General features: G+C 47.0%; 1 protein-coding gene across 1 annotated transcript in view; it reads left to right on the plus strand.

Annotated features, from left to right (window-relative positions):
• GALNT9 (polypeptide N-acetylgalactosaminyltransferase 9) overlaps positions 1-19419 on the plus strand; it is a gene marked incomplete at its 5' end in the record, with an annotated part of 78623 nt that overhangs the window by 14580 nt on the left and 44624 nt on the right. Inside the window, 4 exons of the mRNA XM_082066285.1 lie at positions 1730-1896; positions 3943-4117; positions 12836-13033; positions 18987-19104. Of these exons, the coding sequence (XP_081922411.1) occupies positions 1730-1896; positions 3943-4117; positions 12836-13033; positions 18987-19104 (658 nt within the window). The remainder of the gene's footprint in view (positions 1-1729; positions 1897-3942; positions 4118-12835; positions 13034-18986; positions 19105-19419) is intronic.

Genomic DNA, 19419 nt, shown 5'->3' on the forward strand with positions numbered 1-19419 from the left:
AACAGCCTGAGCTGCCGGTGTGGCTGTAACATCAGTCCTTCCCAAAGAACAGTGTGGCTCACATGGACTGTAAGAGCAGCTCTGAGAAACAGAGACTTCACGTCTCTTTTGGATCAGGTACAAGTGGAGCAAATACAGACATCAGGGAATGGAGCTTCAGACAAGAGAAAATTCCCTTCCCTTTGTTTCCTACAAGCTCACAGGGCTGTGATGAGCAGGCTTCTGTGCAGCTGAGCAGCTTTTGTTCACTTATGGTCCTATGTGTGACCCTTTGTGTGTGTTAGTACCTGGGTTTTGTTGGCGTTTGTTTGGTTTGGGTTTGTTGTTGCTTTGTGTGGGGTTTTTTGGTTTGGGTTGTGGTTTCAGTGGGCTGGGTTTTCGTCGTTTGGTTTAGTTTGTTTTTTCTCCCAGGGTTCTGGTTTGCCAGCTGCAGCTGCCTGCACGGGCAGAGCTCGCAGTTGGGCTCCGGGCTGGGAAATGCTCATTTGAGGAGCTGCTTCAGCGCAAAGGGAAGAACGAGCAAAAATCCACTCCAGAATAGAGAAAAATGATCTGACATGAAGCTCTCTGTCACATCTGAAGGAAACACCTCTGGGTTCCAGCCAAGCTCTGCAGTAGCCAGTTCAGAGCAAGAGCATTCAAAGCCTCTTCCCAAGACAACAGCAGTGCCTCAGGTTCGATGCTTGGCATGTTGGATGAGAGGTGCCTGAAGGGCTGTTTCACATATCAGGTCTAATCCATTCTCAGCTAGTCTAAGGAGATGATTAGCCATGACATTGTCAGCCTTTGCTTGCAATTGCCAGCCCTAGATGCACCCAGCAGCGTGTTCTGCAGCGCACGTATCTGCCCTGCGGAGAGACGCTGCCGCTCCTGCAGACCTGGAGTCCTTTGCTGGTTGTACACTGTGGGACCTGATGATGGCTCATAACACTAATCTAGAGTCAGGGTAATATTAAACGTGAGCTGTGCCTGGCCAGCTTACACCGTCATTAGCTACCACAGAGGTCAAATGTGCACTCTAAGTTCTCCTCAAGCTCAGTAGTGTTAGACAGATGTTAACGAGGCTAAGATTTGGCTATCAATTACCGTAGTTGCCCTTCCTCCCCTGGTTGCTGCAGGTCCTGATGTGATCAGAGCTATTGCAGAGCAGTGGGGAGCACGGTGGTGCCCAGCTCCATCGCTGGTGGTGCTGGTGCTGGCGGTCACTGTGGTGGTGTCAGCTCCATCGTCGGCGGTGCTGGGGTGGTGCTGGTGGTCACTGTGGTGGCGCCCAGCTCCATTGCCGGTGGTGCTGGTGGTCACCGTGGTGGTGTCAGCTCCATCTCTGGCGGTGCTATGGTGGTGCTGGTGGTCACCGTGGTGATGTCAGCTCCGTCGCTGGTGGTGCTGGTGCTGGGGCTCCCAGGCAGGGCAGCTGAGACGCTGCCCCCAAGAAGGGGCTGCCCTGAGCACCCGGCACATCACTGATACTCCTTTGGTTTTCAAGAGATGCTTTTAACCTTCCAGAGGATGAGAGCCACTTCCAGTCTGTGTGCATGCAGATGCACTTCGGTTTTCACTGGCTTGATAGAAAGTTTGCTGCTGTGTTGCTCCATTTGAGCTTTTACCACGTCTCTGGGGTTAGGAGGAACAAAGCCTGCAGGCTGCTGGAGGGCGATGGCCAGAGGACCCTCTTCAGTGTATTTTACTTCCCAGTGTCTGCTTGGGGTTTAATTCTTTCTCTCTGCAGGTGCAAGCAGATGAGCTACCCCGACGACCTGCCCCAGATCTCTGTGGTCTTTATATTTGTGAACGAGGCGCTGTCGGTGATCCTGCGCTCCGTGCACAGCGTGGTCAATCACACCCCCTCGCACCTGCTCAAGGAGATCATCCTGGTGGATGACAACAGTGACAATGGTGAGCATCCCCGACTTCTCCTCTGAGTTCTGCATCCTGGCTGCTTAATGGGCATGAAACGTAAATCAAAGGGGGTTTGGTCACTACTAACCTTTTTCTTTAACGTCAGGATGAAACAGCCGTGACTCATTCTGTATTAAACAGGGAGGAAGGTCACACCTGCAACTGCTGATTTATGGCTAATAAGCCAGACCATGATTTGGTGTAAATGAATGTCCCGCTACTGAAGTCAGCAGAACTTACAAGCGTTAGTGTTTGTTGATTGAGCCACTTGCACAAAGCTGTGAGTAAATATTAACTAGTTGTATAACAAATACTCATAATGTGGATAAACCCTGCAGGTTCCATTGAAGTCCTCACAGGATGAATGATATTTCATAGACAATCTTACTAGAGAAAGGACAGTTTCCTCCAAATTTTCAAATCCAGAGGAATATCACTATTAATAGACTAAACGTTTAAATTCTGTTTCCACAGATAAGTGGGGCTACAGATTCTCCTTAAAGACAGGTTTGAAATGGCAGCACACTGTGCTGCTACATGATTTAAACTGGGATTGATAATGTCAGATTTTGAGTATTTTTTGTATGTGGTAGGGATTAAATTAGACAAAGAGAATGAAACGGGATGGACACACAGCACATGCAACTTTAGGGTCATCTGGTACGTTAATGTAAAAATAGCAGTTCTGTTATAGCACTTGAATCTCCAAATATTGGTGAGCAGGGTGCTACTGATCAACATGGTTCAAAGGATATTTGGGTGTAAAGAACTTTTAGGATACAGGTGACTAGCGGTGTTGTTGTGCTTCAAGCTGTTGTACCGTAGCCTTCTAGAACTGTTGCATCTTCTCCAAGATCATGTTTGTTAGAATAAGGCTCAAGTGTCGCGTTGCCTCACACATCAACAGCTTTAAAACTCCCAGTTTCATGTTTCTATTGCTCTTCAAGACCCCCAAAGAGAAAGGAGGGTTGAGAGAACGAAGCACGTAACCAAAAATAAGTTCCAGAACCTATAGATTCAAGAAACCTTTTGCCCAGTTGTGCCCTCGGTTGCAGCAGCGTAACTTGTGCAGTGATTATGTGAGATTTCAAGGTGTTTGGAGTCCATGTAACACACAGGAGAACTGGCCTCCTTGTTTCTCAGTGAACTCTTATATGGCTTTTCTATGCCAGTTTGCTAGATAACTAGAGATTTATCAGGTCTCTGATTCCAATGATAATGATTCTTTTGTGTAATACAGACCAGAAGAATGAGCTTTCTAATGTCCTAGAAGCTTCTACTAGATTTTCTAATAAATATATTTGAGTAAAAGCCTCATTATGAATAAACTGCAATGTAAATGAATTACCAAACTAGATTGATTTTAAAAAATAGAGAGACCATTTTGGTAATTTGCCTGTTTAGAAGCCTCTTGAAATGAAGCTGAATAAAGGAGTGAATGAGTTCTGATCTGCCTGTGGTTGAATGCCTGGAAATGAACAAAAGAGACGTCCATTTGAAATGTTTTATATCCATTTAGTCTAACAGGGAAGAAGCCTGGTATTGAGGAGTCTTAATTATATTCAAGGGAAAACCCTTAAAACTAAGGCAAATTAATTGTTGTCTGAATTATATCTTGACCCAAAATCCATTGAGGTTATTTTTCCAACTCTGACTGAATAGCATAAATCAGAAAAGAAAACCAAAATCTCCAGCCCCCCATGTTCCACTGCTGTAAGGATTCCACCTCCACAGGCCTCTTCTAACCTAATGCACATGGCCAGAGAGGGCAAATAGGAGTTACTTGAAAAATACTTAGACAAACTATCTCTTGATAATGATGCTCAAATCTATCAGGCCATATTAAACCTGTGCAAGTCTCTGATGTGTCTGCGCTGATACCCTGGTCCATGCCACAAGTGGGGAAATGGTTCTTGTCTTTGAGGGTTTAGGAATATCTAAGGATTTCTTCCCCTTTCTGTTGCTGAATAAATCAAAGCAAACCACAACCCTGCAGGGCTTTTCCTGTTCTCAATATTTGTGTGGGGTTTCTTTCTCTTGCAGTTGAGCTGAAATTTAACCTGGACCAGTATGTGAATAAAAGATACCCCGGCCTGGTGAAAATAGTGCGCAATACCAAACGAGAAGGGCTGATTCGAGCCAGGATCCAAGGCTGGAAAGCAGCGACCTCTCCTGTCGTGGGGTTCTTTGACGCTCACGTGGAGTTCAACGTTGGCTGGTAAGTGGCTGGTCCCGGGCAGAGCGGCACTGTCACCGTGTCCCGGGGGCCGGCAGGAGCTCCGCTCGCCAACGGGAGCTGCAGAGCGCAGGGTCAGTCGGCTCTGCGCTGGTGTTAGACCGTTAGCAATGGCTGCTGAGTAATAGTCTTGATCATTGCAACATTGCCGACAATCTTCTGCAACGCCTGCAAGATCCATAATGGAAAAGCTGTTGTGCCCACTCGAGTACAGTGCAGTGGAAAGAAAGTAGTTTAAACCACAATGAATATGAAACCTCCCAAGCAGTCAATGGGGAGACACCATCCAGGTGCTGGAGGCACAGGCAAGTTTCCAGGTACTTTTTAAAAATCTCCTTGTCATTTTCTATAATTTCTTAGAAACCTGAATACTGATTCGATTTTCTCTTGCGTTTACATTTGAGGGAAATATTGAATTATTTCCTGCATTTTTAATGGGGCTTGAAATGAGCACACCCTGCCTCATCCCTTCGGTTTCGCAAGGGAGCAGCCCTGGCCGTGGCCAGCTCTGTTTTGGGCTGAACGGGCCAGATCTGCAGCTGGAGTAAATCTTTGTAGCACCACTTACTGGCCAATATTTGCCATTGCTGGAATCGGGACTGAAGGAACTGATCCGTACAGTCAGCTGAAAACAGGCTGCTGGGACCTTCAGTATGTAAAATGTGTATTTTCCAAAGATAGGCTGTTATTTGATCCTGGTGATGCAGGGTTATGGTGGAGCTGATGATGCTCTGCAGTTCTGGGAGATATCCCCAAATTAAAACTAAAAATAGCTGTACTTACAACCAGAGAGAAATTTAATTGCAAAGGAGCGGAGTGTTTATTTTTATATGTTCATGAATATCTTTATAAAATAGAAGATGCAATAAAATAAGTCTTGAAGTGTACCTGGTTTATGTTCAGCCTGGTTTATTTTCCCCGGGATGATAAGAGCAGTTGTAGTAATTTTCTAGAAGCTTAAGAGCTGGTTTAATTTATTTATTTACTTTTAAAGCAACTGGATCTTTCTGTTTCCACAGAGAAGTGGGGTTACAGACTCTCCTTACAGACAGGTTTTACTCTTTTAAATGGCAGCACACTCTGCTGCTATGTGATTTAAACCGGGATTGATAATGTCAGATTTTGAGTATTTTTTTGTATGTGGTAGGGATTAAATTAGACATCATTGCAGATGTTCACGTAGGGCAATATCAGCTACTGGGCAGAATGGGGAGCTGGGGGAGCGTCCTGTGGTGCTGCTCGCGGTGCTCGTCCTGCCCGAGCTGCCCTGGGCCTCCTGGAGAGCTTTGGGATCACTTCTAGAGAGGACATTGGGATGTCACTGATGTGCTTTACCCAGAGACGCTGGGCAGTGGTGGCAGTGAGCAGGAAAGGGGGTTGTGGTTGCTCTTAGGTTTGGTTGGTTGGTTTAGTTTTGTGGTGTGGGGGTTGGTTTGTTTGTTTGGTGGTGGGTTTTTTGTTTTTTTTTTTGGTGGTTGGTTGGTTGGTTGTTTTTTTCACTTTCCTGCTTTGCATTCATGTCAGAAAGGGCTGAAATCAGTATAGTAGGAACTGAGACTACTCAGTAAACGAGTGCATGTACCCGAGATAAACGGTGTGTGTTCAGTGCACCCTCCCTGTGCTCTGGCTCATCTCTGCGCAATGCTGCTCCGAGCCCCCTTGGCTCCCGGAGCAGCCGCAGGGGATGAAGGGAACAGCAAACACGCAGCATCACGTACCCCGTTGTTTCGGAGCCGCACGTGGGGGCTCGGAGTGTCCCCTCAGGTGTTTCTGCTGTTGTTTCTCAGCTCCTGGGCTGCTGAGCTGTCTCAAACCATCTCTTACCGGCTTCATCCGAGTTCTAATTCTGTCCACCCGTGCACATGCGGTTGCCTGTCATCTCAGTTTTCACCTCGTCTTCTTTTACCAGGAGAGACTGCAAGTCCTTCCGTCTGGACTGCTTTATTTTTTCCAAACAGATTAACATCACCCCTACTCCATCACGCTATAAACTTGGTACTCATGTGGGCGTATCTCATTAAAGCGCTGTTGTTCTGTTCTCCTCCTGAGTCTCATCTTGCACAAAGATTTCCCCCCGTTTTCCATGTATATTGATGTATTCAGAGGCCACGTGGATTGCTCCCACTCGAAGCTGTCCATGGATTATTTGTGAGGCAATTAAGAAGAAGCCAATTCCTTCAACACAGAAAAGAGCGTTAGCGTTCTGTTTGGTTTGTGTTCCATCGAAAAGTCAAGTACCTGCAGTGCGATTTTAGTCTTCCAGCCTATGGCTGCTTTACCTGCCTAATCAGCTGGCGGATTAATTCAGAAAGAACCAGAGGAGGACTTCATCACTTTCTCATGAAACATCCAGGACTCTGACAACAAAAAACCCATTTATGGGTGAGCTTTTGCCTTATATTGCACTGTAGCATTTTACAGGCTCTCACAGCATTACTCCCCAGGGACGCTTCTAAACTAAAATACGATCTGGTAGGATATTAAAAAATACTCTGCAACCTAGCAGGTCAAATTTACTCTTGAATTATTTATTTTGCTGTGCTTAATTGCTGCTGTTTTGCTTCTCAGGTGTTGAAGTGTATTAGCGCAGAGCAGAGATTCTATTGACCTGTTCCTGTTAAGGCTTTTGATCGTGTGAGCCAATCTTGCTGCTGTGAGAGCAAACGTGCAGAGGACTAGCTATTCATTCTCAAATGGAATTTTAAATTAAAATCACATTATAATGTGTGTGTAAAATTCATATGTAAAATTCTACCTGTCCTGCTGTAGAACCTTTGCTGGTTTTAATGGTAACTTAATGTCAATAGGAGTCAGTAACCCAGCAGAAGCAGCAGGTATGGAAAGCTCCTGTACATCCCTCTCTGCGGGTATGTTTAAGCTTATGTGGTTCGGTTTCCCCTTCATTCCTCTGCGGATTCCAGCTCTGAGGTCTCTGTCGGGCTCACCCACGGTGCGTTGAGCAGCTCACGGGAACACAGCACAGGCGCTGCATCCCGGCTGCTGAGTGCGTTGCAGAGGAGGTCAAGCATCATATAGACTCCCGTCCACCAAAGGTGGGAAAGAGTAACATGCCGAGGGGAAGAGAACTTCACTGCATTGTACCTGGGAGAAGGAAAGAGAGATCGCAGAGATGGGGTGTTAATTCTCTGGGTGAGAAAAAGGACACGGTGAGTGAAGGAGAGCAGAAATCAGTACATGAAAGGCAGAGAACACAATATATCAGCAGCCATAAAGAGGGTGCGAGGAACCGTAAAAGGCGCAACATAATGATAGAGTATTATACTTGCATTCTATCTTCGGGATTGCTTGTGCTCCCGTCACAAAGGTAGTATCAGAGCGCTGAACAGAGTTATGCAGTACTGTGGTAGTTAAAATTTTGCCAAAGGGGGAGTATCACTAAGAAGCAGTGGAGTAAGAGGATTTAATCCAAAGATTCAAATATACACCAGAGGCAGAGAAAGCCCGACATGAGAAAGAGGACCTGGAATGTAAGACGAGGACCCATCAGCTTGTGCCACAAACATCCCATCACTATGGATTGTCCTGAAGCTGATAGTGTTTTAAAATATAGAAAACTAGTATTTTAATGAACTAAGAAGAAGAGTTTGACCTTGGAAGTTTTATTTATGCAAATGCAAAGGAAAGGACACGTGTTAATGAAGGGAGTTTGTTCCCATCCAGAGCCATTACTGTCACTTAGGACCAATTCGGTAACTTAAAGAAATACGTGTTTAAGATGGCAATAGTGAACTAACTTTACCTGGGTGAAGAGGGAAACTTGTGACACAAGCCATGTGGGCCTTTCAGATCCACGGGACAGTGCCAGAAAAGCAACCTCAGCTATTCATTTACCTAAAGAACCCAGAGCGCTCACTGCAGCATCCTCAGCGCCTTTCGGTGGAGCAGAAACGGGCTGGGGCTGCGGTGGCACCTCCCAGCACACGGGAAGTGATGGAGGTGCCAGGTACAGCACACGGGACGTGATGGAGGTGCCAGGTACAGCACACGGGACGTGATGGAGGTGCCAGGTACAGCACACGGGACGTGATGGAGGTGCCAGGTACAGCACACGGGACGTGATGGAGATGCCAGGTACAGCACACAGGAGGTGATGGAGGTGTCAGGTACAGCACACGGGAGGTGATGGAGGTGCCAGGTACAGCACACGGGACGTGATGGAGATGCCAGGTACAGCACACAGGAGGTGATGGAGGTGTCAGGTACAGCACACGGGAGGTGATGGAGGTGCCAGGTACAGCACACGGGACGTGATGGAGATGCCAGGTACAGCACACGGGACGTGATGGAGATGCCAGGTACAGCACACGGGACGTGATGGAGGTGCCAGGTACAGCACACGGGACGTGATGGAGATGCCAGGTACAGCACACGGGACGTGATGGAGGTGTCAGGTACAGCACATGGGACGTGATGGAGGTGTCAGGTACAGCACACGGGACGTGATGGAGGTGCCAGGTACAGCACACGGGACGTGATGGAGATGCCAGGTACAGCACACGGGACGTGATGGAGGTGCCAGGTACAGCACACGGGACGTGATGGAGATGCCAGGTACAGCACACACAGGACGTGATGGAGGTGCCAGGTACAGCACACGGGATGTGGTGAAGATGTCAGGTATAGCACACAGGGAGTTTCCCTCTCCTCTTGGAGACCGACGAAGGGAGGATGAAATTAACTTTTCTTTCAGTTCTCTGAGCACTTATTTACAGGAGAGGCATTCTGCATGAAATATTCTACAGCTGGCCTCAGCGAGGAATTATGTATGTCAGTAGATCTGCTTGTCTGCATCTGATAAATGGATATTGTCAGTGGAATGTGAGGTAGCGTATAAAATCACATTCAAAATAAGCTTGCAGTTTACACAGATTTTTGTCTTACATTTCTGTGTTAAGGTTTTACTTCATGGTACCTGACAGTGGTACAGCCGGAGTAAAACATGGTGTTAAACCCACCGAGCCATCAAACCTGGTAGATGAGACCATGTTGTCCTTCATTTATGTTTTATAAGGACTTGTTCTTAAGCCCTTGCAAGAAAAAAGAATAAATTCTGATTTGTAGAAGTGGGGGAAAGGTTGGATTTTTATTGTTAGTTCTTAATGTTTTTTTATTGGAGTAAAAACTAGAAATAGTGATGGTGGAGAGGAACAAAAGGCATGTTTATCTCAAAAGAAACTGGAGCTAAGAGTACCCACTGGGGATGGGGCAGAATTTAAGAGAGACGTTTCCCAGCGCAATTCCCGGCATTTAGGAAAGGATTTACACTTGGACAAATGCATAAAAGGTGGCCCATGGGGCGGGGTGGGGAGGGAGTTATTGCCAAATGCCTGTTGTGGTCATTCTGATCGGGAACTCGAGGTGTTGTGGGTGCGCTGCTCCGCTGCCGTGTCAGCGCGCGTCCCTGGCGCTGGGCAGGCGCTGGGCAGGGCTGGCGAGCAGAGGGGCTGCCTGCGGCCTTAGTTCCACTGTTGTGCCTTTATAAAAGCCTGCTTGAAGCCAGCAGGTGTTTTTACATATTTTAAAAAGTGAGTTATATAATCGTGTGTGCCGCGGAGCCCATTACCAACTTGTTTTTATCTGGAAAAGCTGGGTTTTTTAACACTGCGAACAACCAGACTTGCCCGTTGGGCAATCCGACACGGATGCGCGGCAGCACGCAGCTGTGTGCGCTGTGTTTCCCATGGGGTTTGAGCTGAGTCGATCCAGTATTAAATATAGAATGCATGTATGTTCAGAGACGGGCTTACGGTGGGATTAGAAGAGCCCGTGTGATCACAGCGTGACCCCCGCCTTTGCTCTCAGTTTTCATACCAGCTTATTGTGTACTCTGGGTTAAATTCTGCCCTCCAACTCTTCTCATAGCTCTAATATTTATCTTGGGGGCACTTATTCTTTGAGGCCCATGGTGCTGGCATTTCTGCAGCTCCCTCCGAAACCATCACGGGTGCTCAACACCTTGGAAAACCCAGTGTTAGTGCAGATATTGACCCACTGTCCTTTGATTCACTGTCCTTTCCCTTCTGGTTTCTGTTCAGAGTGAGGGGAGGACACTGGCAAATAGAGATTTTTGAGAGGACAGGAGGGAGGAACTTCTTATGTCACTCAAATTTCAGCCCAAATTACATGCTTGGTTTTTATTGGGTGGAAAAATGAACCAAATGCTGTGAAGCACTGCCTTTAAAGCTGAATCTTTTGATCGTATTTAGTTTACTGAAATCCATCACATCTATGAATATGCCCGGGAGAATTTTTCCTCTTGCTGTAGTAAATAACTTGTTAACAATATATGCCGCTCTGTGCCCATAAAGTACATTGACTCAGATACGAGCTAGGAACCTAATGGTTTTGCATCTGTGAAAACCAGAGGTGAATCTCAGAACTCACATCTGGGTTATGTAGCCAATGGGGCAGGCTGGTCCTGCCTCCCGCCAGCAGTGGGTATGGAACGGGAACACCAAACAACAACCGCATCAGCCCGCGGGGAGCACACCGGACCTGAGCAGCCTCTGCCGCTCCGGCCTGTCCTCACCCGAGGCTGGTAGAGTGTGACTGAGTCTACAGAATGATGGAGCAGCTTAACACTAGGAAAAAAATAAATAGAAATTACTAGGAAAGAGTTAATCATAATCCTTTCAAAAACCTGCAGCAATTAGACAAACCAGAATTACCAGCAAAGCTGACAAAGGATTTGATGAATGTGCAGCTCAGCGCGCAGAGACAAAGACACTGCAAGTCATTGAGCCTAACAGAACCATGCCAAGGCTGGATGTTGCTAGCAAGGCATATAGCAGAAAAACTCCTCTTATGTCATGGGTTACCTAAGATAAACCGTGTAGACACAGGGAATAAACAGCACATGATCCTGCTGACTAAGGAACTATTTTAAAGTCAAAAAGGTACCTTACAGCCTGGGCTGATGAAGTTTCATGCTTCTGTGGAGCGTTTGGTACCTTGCAGGACTGGGCTTTGACAGCAGAATTACTGCACCAAGAATCGCAGGTGACAGGCAGGAGTAAGACAGAGCTCAGGCCATTCCGGTCATGGGGATGCACTGATTTATTCCCAGAATAAATAAAGTAGAGTTACAAAACAACCTATGATGCATGTGAGATGAACATCTCATTCATAACCTGCCTGGCCAGGGGGAATTTCTGCAACTTCGATGTCGTTCTTCTCTTCCCACCATGCTTGTGATCATCTTTTCTATTAAAACCTTCACACCCTGTGTTATTCCCACTCAGCTGATAAATTCAAATGTCACTTTTCTAGAGGAATCCAAATAAAACTAGTTTCACACTCTTTGACTTCTCTCCAAATGAAACGCTGTGACAAACTTGTATTTTGTCAGTTATGTTCTTATTTTGCATTGGTTCATGCTGGTTTATTTGCAGTAAGTAGCTCATCATCAATACTCAAGGGTTTCACTGAATCTATGTCTCTTTCTACTGATGTGGGAGAGGCAGAAAGAAAAGAAACAAGCAGTACTTGACCTGTGTAAGCAGTGTGGAGTCTGTGTACAAAAAAGGCAAATATTTTGGCCATATTCAAGTACAGAGAAAGTGCTGCAACTTTCTGATAGTTCAGATTGAGGCAGTGAAGAACGAGAATGGAGGTTGAATTAATTTCATAACTTGTCCCTTTCTGTTGGCCTACACGAGAAAACACACGGTAACAAACAAAATATAAGGTAACAAACTTGAAACGACAAAGGAACAATCGCCTTTCAACCAACAACTGAAGAATAATGAGAAAAGATCGGTGGTTCAAATTCTGCTACCTCTGTGAATCTCAGCAACCACCATCCCCTTAAAGACACGTGAGAGCTCTGCAAATCTTCAAAGCTTATTTCAAGGGAAACACAGTCACAAAGGAGTCAACCGGTGGCTGTTTCTAGCGCTGCTTTGAGAAGCGCTTTCCACCCTCCTGTAACTCTGCTACTCTTTGGATCTGTTTCTCTGTAAATTCATAGCGACCTCAGATTGCCTCGGTCAGAAATGAGTGTTTGCGCCGAAGCTTTGTACTTCCCCGAGACACTTTGGGATGTAGCTGCTGTTGAGAGCACATTGATGTTTTAAAGCCTTTTGAAATGATGGCACATTTCCCGCAGTTCGCTGCTTTAGCACCATCTGGCAATTGAAACCTTCTCATCACCAAAGAGGTTTTGGAAGGTGTAACGCAGCCAGGCTTGTCACTCAAAGTAGATCTGATGGGGTCAGTCCTTAGGAAACAAGAGTAAAACCTGCGTAACCTTCAGACTCATTCAGTCCCTGGCGCGTTTGGTTCTTCAGGCCTTGTTGGCAAGAGCAGGTGTTCAATCGCCGCCGGGCGCCGGGGGTGCAGCTCCTGGAGACCGGGCAGTCGCTCTCAGCAATAGTGTCTCTCAACACTTGTCCATTGCAAAATGAACTGACAGTCTCCAGGCCCCGCTGGGTAGAATTTTGTGTTGTTAAACTCTGGTACAGCTTCACAAAGGTAATAATTGATGTGCTGTTGTATGTGAAGTGTCCCACACCGAGCTCCATCCCCTCCGGCGTGCGCAGTGACCTGTGCGCGATCCCGCCGGGCTGTGTATGAGCTGCCGTCTCGCTGCGTCACTGCTCGCAGTATCCAAACCCTTCATTTTATCAGGCTGCCGAGCTCGATGGCTTCAAACCATTTTGCTGTTTTTGTTGTTGTCAGGGTGGAACCTGCGCTTACCCGCATCAAAGACGACCGAAAGCGGATCATCTTACCAGCCATTGACAATATCAAGTACAACACTTTTGAAGTGCAGCAATACGCCAACGCAGCCCACGGCTACAACTGGGGCCTCTGGTGCATGTACATAATCCCACCGCAGGACTGGCTCGATAAAGGGGATGAGTCGGCTCCCATCAGGTAAATCTCCCGCGTGCTGTCACTTTGGTCCTCACGGTGTTTCCATCTCAGCTGTCTGCTGAGGGGGATTTAAGCGAAACAAGGCTACAGGATTTGTACAGGGACAGCAAAACGGAGCTGAAGAAAACGGGCGGCTCTGCGAGGCCGTGGGTGCACGTCTGGCACCTCAGACCTGCACCGCAAGGGACAGAGGGGCGCGGGTGTCCTGGTGCTGAACGTGCGGGTCAGGTTTGTTGTAGCCCTTAGTAAGCCAGCAGGATTCTTTTCATCCGTGCTTTCATTTTCCAGTGGACTCAGACATGAGGAGTAAGACAGTGAAACCTTTTGTGTCTGAGAAACGAGAGTGTTCTGTGTGTGAGGAGGAAGCGGTTTGCTCTGGCCCAGCAGCGCTCGCGAGACGCGCGGGCCGGGCCCAGCGCCGGAGCTGCTCTTCTCTGTGGAGAACTGCGCACGGCTTGGAGTTTTCCTACCAGGTGAAGTTTAGAATGAAACTGGACCACATAGAGTGTAATTGATTTTTCTCTGTAAGGGAACGTTTTACCTTGCAGAAATGGAATTTTCTAAGGAATTACTGTCTCCAGAGTCACAACAGTGTTTCTGAGAATTGTTACAATAGGAAAACAGGAGCTGATAAGAACGGGGATTTCTTTCCCCTTCGTTTGTAAACTGGTACCTCCTCGCCCTTCATCTCCAGTGCAGACGCTTGTCTAACAGCTCCCCTGAGATGTGCTGGGTGGAGGGTACTGTTGTTAGCAACTCTTCAAATAAACACTAAAAGATATGAAGCCCAGGTACACACTTCGTGTTGCTCTGCCCTATTTTTGAGATTTGCTAGGAAAGACGCAAATTACCGCATTAGTGTCATATTTGTTTTAGTGTATATCAGCTTAATCCTAAAGCAGTCTGAAACATCTCACAGGATCTGTCCCTCATATGGAGAGTAATATTTCAATCCATACTTGAGCAGGTGTTGCTCTTAGGTTCATTCTTATGCCCCGTGATGGTGAAACAGACTCGTACAGTAACATAAACCTTATTTACTACAGGAGAGCAAAGTCCTTCATCACTGACCCTGTGCTCAGCTTGAAACCTCAATAAGCAGGAAAGTAATTACTTAGGAAATCAGTTTTCCTGGGTAACGTGCCCTGCTCTCCTCACATTGTTTTAAAAGTGCAGGTGTTTTATATCTATTTGACTCAGCCCTGAGAAATAGTTTATCGATGAAGGAAAGTTAATCAGCCAAAGCTTTCATTCCTGACATCAAGGTTTCAGTCTTTTATTCCTGAAAGGTTTTACACACTTCATTACTTCCAGTTTATGTGTGAAATCACTATATTAATCTTCACATGAGTTGTTCTAGTATCTGAGTAGCTTCTGTTCTGGAGGCAGTGATCACATATCAGATAAGACTGAACCAAGAGGTTAAACCTCAGCAGGTTCCTTAGACGCGGTTTCAGCGGAGGCAGCTCACGCACTCCCCAGGGTGTGGAAGCTGCATCTGCGAAACACTTTTGCAAATCCAACTACAGATGTTTTTAACAGAGAATAGGGAATCTCATCCCCGTAATGCTGGAAGAAGTGTCTGTTTTCTTTCAGCAGTACAGGGCCTGATGTACCATGGGCTTTCCTCAGCTTTATGTTCAAGCTCTTGCCAGAGTTTTACTGGCACTGAGCTGGACTGATGCAGAAGTGAATAAGGTCCAAACTCAAGCACTGACCGGTGTTGGAATCTGATGCACGTCAGCAGCTGGCTCCTGAGAGCAGAGATTTATTCTGAACCCGAGCGCAGAAACCGTTCAGTTCAACACTGCATCTGCTGCCCGGAGACAGATGAGACAACAGCACAAGAGGAGCACCCAACCCTGGCTGACAAATGCCAGGAGCACTGAGATGCGATTTCATAAGTGTATCTTGTGCAAATTATGAACTACATGCCCTAGTATGCAGAGATATCAGTGCCAGAGCACGAACGCTTCCCCGTCTCCCGTGCTCTGAAGGAGCCATCTGGGGGGGCACAGCACCCGCCCCATGGTCGCGCTGCGCGGGTTTCTGAGGGGCCTCCCGAGCAGGAGCACGTGGATGGGTTTGCTAAAGCATTTGTTTGTGCTGGGGTGCTGTGCCCACCTGCAGTACAATGCAATTTTGTGGCTTTTAAGGGGTATGCCAGTGTAATTATGGTAATGGAAAGAGTGAACGTGTGAGTGTTGAAAAGGATCAGGCAATCTGTACTTAGAACTGAGATTTGAAAGCGCCCGTGATGGGAACTTACTCGCTGTAAAAAACTTCAGGTATGTTTTCAAAAGTAAGGGAAAATCAGGCTAGGGAGCGAACTTTTCCAAAAGTCTCTGTTGGTTCGGTACAGACTTTGGTTTTGTAATCAGCTTTCCAGAGCACGGACGGCAACTGCGATTTCTGCTTCAGTCCAGTTTGCGAAGCATCGATGGTGTTTGGATCCCTGTGGCTGTTCAGTGCGTTCGTAAGATTGCAAGACTATTTATCGGCATGATAACTGCAAATGTATTTAGTCCTTGCTGACACTGTCCCTCTTAAAGCTCCTTTGAGGCTGTCTTCAGCAAATAGTGGCTTTGGTTTGTGTTTCCGTGTGTGTTTTGTGAAAGGAAAGGCTAATAACTAATAACGCTTTGGCTGGTTTTGTGGTTGCTGTAGCTGGATGCTTCCGCCCAGATCTCCAAAGGGATTAAAGACTCTCAGGGTTAAAAACCCCCTGTACCCTGGTATCAGTGGGGATCAGAGCCCTGGGGCTCCGCGTGGGCACTTGTGTCCCGCGCACACCAAAAAATGTCACATCAGCCCTTGTGGTCCAAGTGACAAAGGGAATAGAGCCTTGAAGTGCAAGCAAAGATAAAGAAGTAGCAAGAACAAAGTGTCCGATTTTGCAAAGATTTCTGATACAGTTGAAAGTCAGTTCTTTTATTCCCCCCCCGCCACGTTAATACTGTGAAATTCAGAACAATTGATGTCCCCCAAATCGGCTTCTACAGACAATCCATTTGGCATGTTTGACATTTGAGATGTAAGATCCCTCTAACATGAAGATTTGTGTGGGGATTGTTATTTTGACACGCTGTGTCCATCACGTCATTTTCCATTTGTGTTCCTGAGAACACACTGCCCGAAAACCTCCTTATCGTCTGGTGACAAACTGTGTAACAAAGGATCCTATTTCAGAGGCTTTCTAATGAATTTGACTAATACGCATTGAAACAAGCTGGGTTTTTCTTCTGTATGCAGAAGATAGTTCTGGTTTTTGGAACAAGGACGGTTTCTGGTACCCTGAGCTCTGGCTCGTCCCCCCTCACCTGCCGTGACTGCGATGGGCTGCTCGGTGTTGGATTTCTTGAGCAGCAGCCACTAGCGCTGGAGCCGTCAATCAGCCTCCCCCAGCCGGGCACCGCGCAGCTTTCCATCTTATCTTCCTCCAGCAGCACTGGTGCGTGGCACTGCTGCATATGTTCTCTCTTATTGCTTTAATACGCCGTAGCTTGGTACCGGTACTCGCTGGGAAGCAGCCGCTCCAGAGAGCACGCGTGTCTGGCTGGTGTGTGTGCCCAGGGTCCCGGAGCGTGCGCTGCCGCCCGCGTCAGCCGCAGCGCGGGTGTCCAGCCCATGCTGGGTGTCCCTGGGCACAAACCCCTGTGTACAGGAGCTCAGGAAGGGGCTCATCCGTACGTTCTGTCATGTAATGATGAAACTAGTGACAACTGATGGATGATTAACAACTTTTTAGTTGCTGGTTCACCAAAGCCTATAACAGAGGAGTTTCCTTTTTATTTGTCCAATTCAGATGGGTGTCCTGCCTGTTCCAAAAATACACATCAGAGAGTGATTCTACATCCCTGTTGCCCTGCCTTTCCCAGCCAAGCACTCTGGGTTGCATTTTTTCATGTGCCGTAGCTCTTCAAAGGGGTTAACAAACCTTCCCATCATTAAGCTTGTCAGTTTTTTCCTGTAGCTCCCGAGCAGCAAATCTGTCCTCAAGTTCTGTTCTCACAGCCTCGGCTGAGCGGGCGCGGGGATCTGGCTGAGAGCCCCACGTCTGCCCAAAGTCACCTGTGAGGGCCAGACACTTGTCTTTGGAAATGCCATTGAGTCCTGTCCCCGCAGCTCAGGACGCAGGGAATGCGTCTCACTGTGGGGCTGGAATGTGAGAGTTAATCAAGCTATTTCAACTTCTTTGTCAGAAACAGCGCCGATCAAATGTGTTTCTATCAACAGCTGCCTTTTTCAATTATGCAGAGAAAACATGAGCGGGATGGTGCGCACTGACTGCAGTGTAGGCTTGTAATGATCTGAGAGGTTGCAATGGCTTTCAAACTGAGAAAAGTGCAAGGGAGAGATGCTGAAGTGGTGCCAGTAATGTGAGTGCTACAGCAGAGTCCATTAGAGGTAAGTAATAGCAGCGCTTCAGCAAATGAACCTTTTCAAGGATACCAAATAGTTCCTGCCATGGGCTGGACTGTATTCCGCAATGTCGGGATATGCATTAGGCCCAGGAGCAAATAATTGTTTTATCTAACCATATCTTGGCCATTTATTTGAAGCCTTTTTAATGCCCTGCTGTAGAAATGGTGAACTGCTGATGAGAAAAGGACCTAATGTGATAACAACTGCTGCTACCAGTGGGATCCACTAATACATGCGTGAAAACGTGTTCATTCTCCCAGCCAGGGCCGTTTTTCACATGTATATGAAGCTGCCTCATGAATATGTTTCTGAGGTGTCACGGGCAAATACCTTGTGAAGAGCTTTGTACAAACTGAAAACCACCATGCACCATCTGGGATAAGAGAGACTTTATAATGGCAGCGTAGCAGCAGTCCATTATAACTCAGGCTTCTTAAAATAGGCTTTAGACCTTTTCCATCACCTTTGTTTCTATAGGGTATTTTCATGGGGTATATATACGAGCTTGGGCCATAGACAGAGCATTCTCTGTCCTGCTAGAAAAGAGAAAATTGGCATAAAATAGAATTTTCCTGATGTCTTGTTACAATAGCGCCGTTAGGGATGATGTATCTGTTATAGTGGCAAAACTGAACTCCTACCTTGAATTCTAGAGAGACAAGTGTTGTGACCAGCGCAGAGATGCAGAGAAAGCCTGGACTAATAAAACTAACAAATGTCACCAGCTTATGTTGCACGGAAATGATGTTTGTGTTCATATGGCAAATGATCGCAAAATTTGTTGCCATGTAGTGTTTCACAGTGACAGGTTTCAGGTTTCCTTGTAAAGGAGAACAGAACCATGGTTTTGCAGATAAAGAAAGTGATTTCAGAGAAGGGAAGAGATCTGTGTGACATCACCAGTTGGCCAGTGGCGGATCTGAGGGCAAAGTCTCTTCATCGGAGAATTTTTCCGTTTCTAAAGACTGAGCCCAGCAAACACAGAAATGTGAACCATGGAACAGCTCCACAAAGGCTGGGATTTGTCTGCTCTGGAGCCCAGGGAGTCCCTTCCCAGGCCTCGCACTCTGATGGATCCGCTCACTTTTCATATGTGGGTGAGGGGACCCCCCATTTCTGACAAAGGTTACGGGGTGTTTTTGTGTATTCATCTTCAAATGAGTGTTGTCTGTGTCTCGTGCTACTCTGTTGGTGGGTAACTTCAATGCAGCACAGGGGCTGTGCCTATAACACAAAGGAAAAAGAACGTGATGCTTCCCTTATGTGCGTGGACCACTTGCCTTTCCAGCTGGGGCTGTGACGGGCAGCTGTTCCAGCTGTGGCTGGCGGGGTGTCAGCGATCGGGGGGCTCTGGTCCACAGGGTCCTCTGTCCATCAGGGATGAAGCACAATGTGATTGCACGCTAACAGAGAAACTGAAAGAGTGAAATTGAAGGCTAAGAACTGTTTTGTCTGTGTACATTTGTCACGAGGTGCCTTCTGTAGTGGCCAATAAACAACTGAATTTTTTGCTTTAATGTCTGTGCAGGACACCAGCCATGATTGGATGCTCGTTTGTAGTAGACCGAGAGTATTTTGGGGAGATCGGCTTGCTCGACCCTGGCATGGAGGTCTACGGAGGAGAAAACATTGAACTGGGCATGAGGGTGAGTAGCAAAGAGGAGACTTTGTGTCATGTCCGTTTGCAAAGAAAGACGGGGAGCCCGCGGCCCCGCGGAACTGCCATCCGACCCATGGGCTATTGCACTGGATTAACTGGTATTGCAACACTATCTGGAACTGTCATCCCAGTAAATGAATGTTCCTGGCCCTACTGGCCTTGAGAGAACTGATAACAGTCAGAAATCTGGTTTATTGGTTCATTCTGTCAGTGTCTGAACCCAATGAGACAGATTTTCCCCTTTCCTGTGGCTTTGCTTGTGCGAACAGCTGCACCAAGTCTTCGATGATGTGGAAGCTCG

This window comes from Streptopelia decaocto (genome assembly GCF_964273445.1).
Source record: "Streptopelia decaocto genome assembly, chromosome: 15".
NCBI classification, from domain to species: Eukaryota; Metazoa; Chordata; class Aves; order Columbiformes; family Columbidae; genus Streptopelia; species Streptopelia decaocto.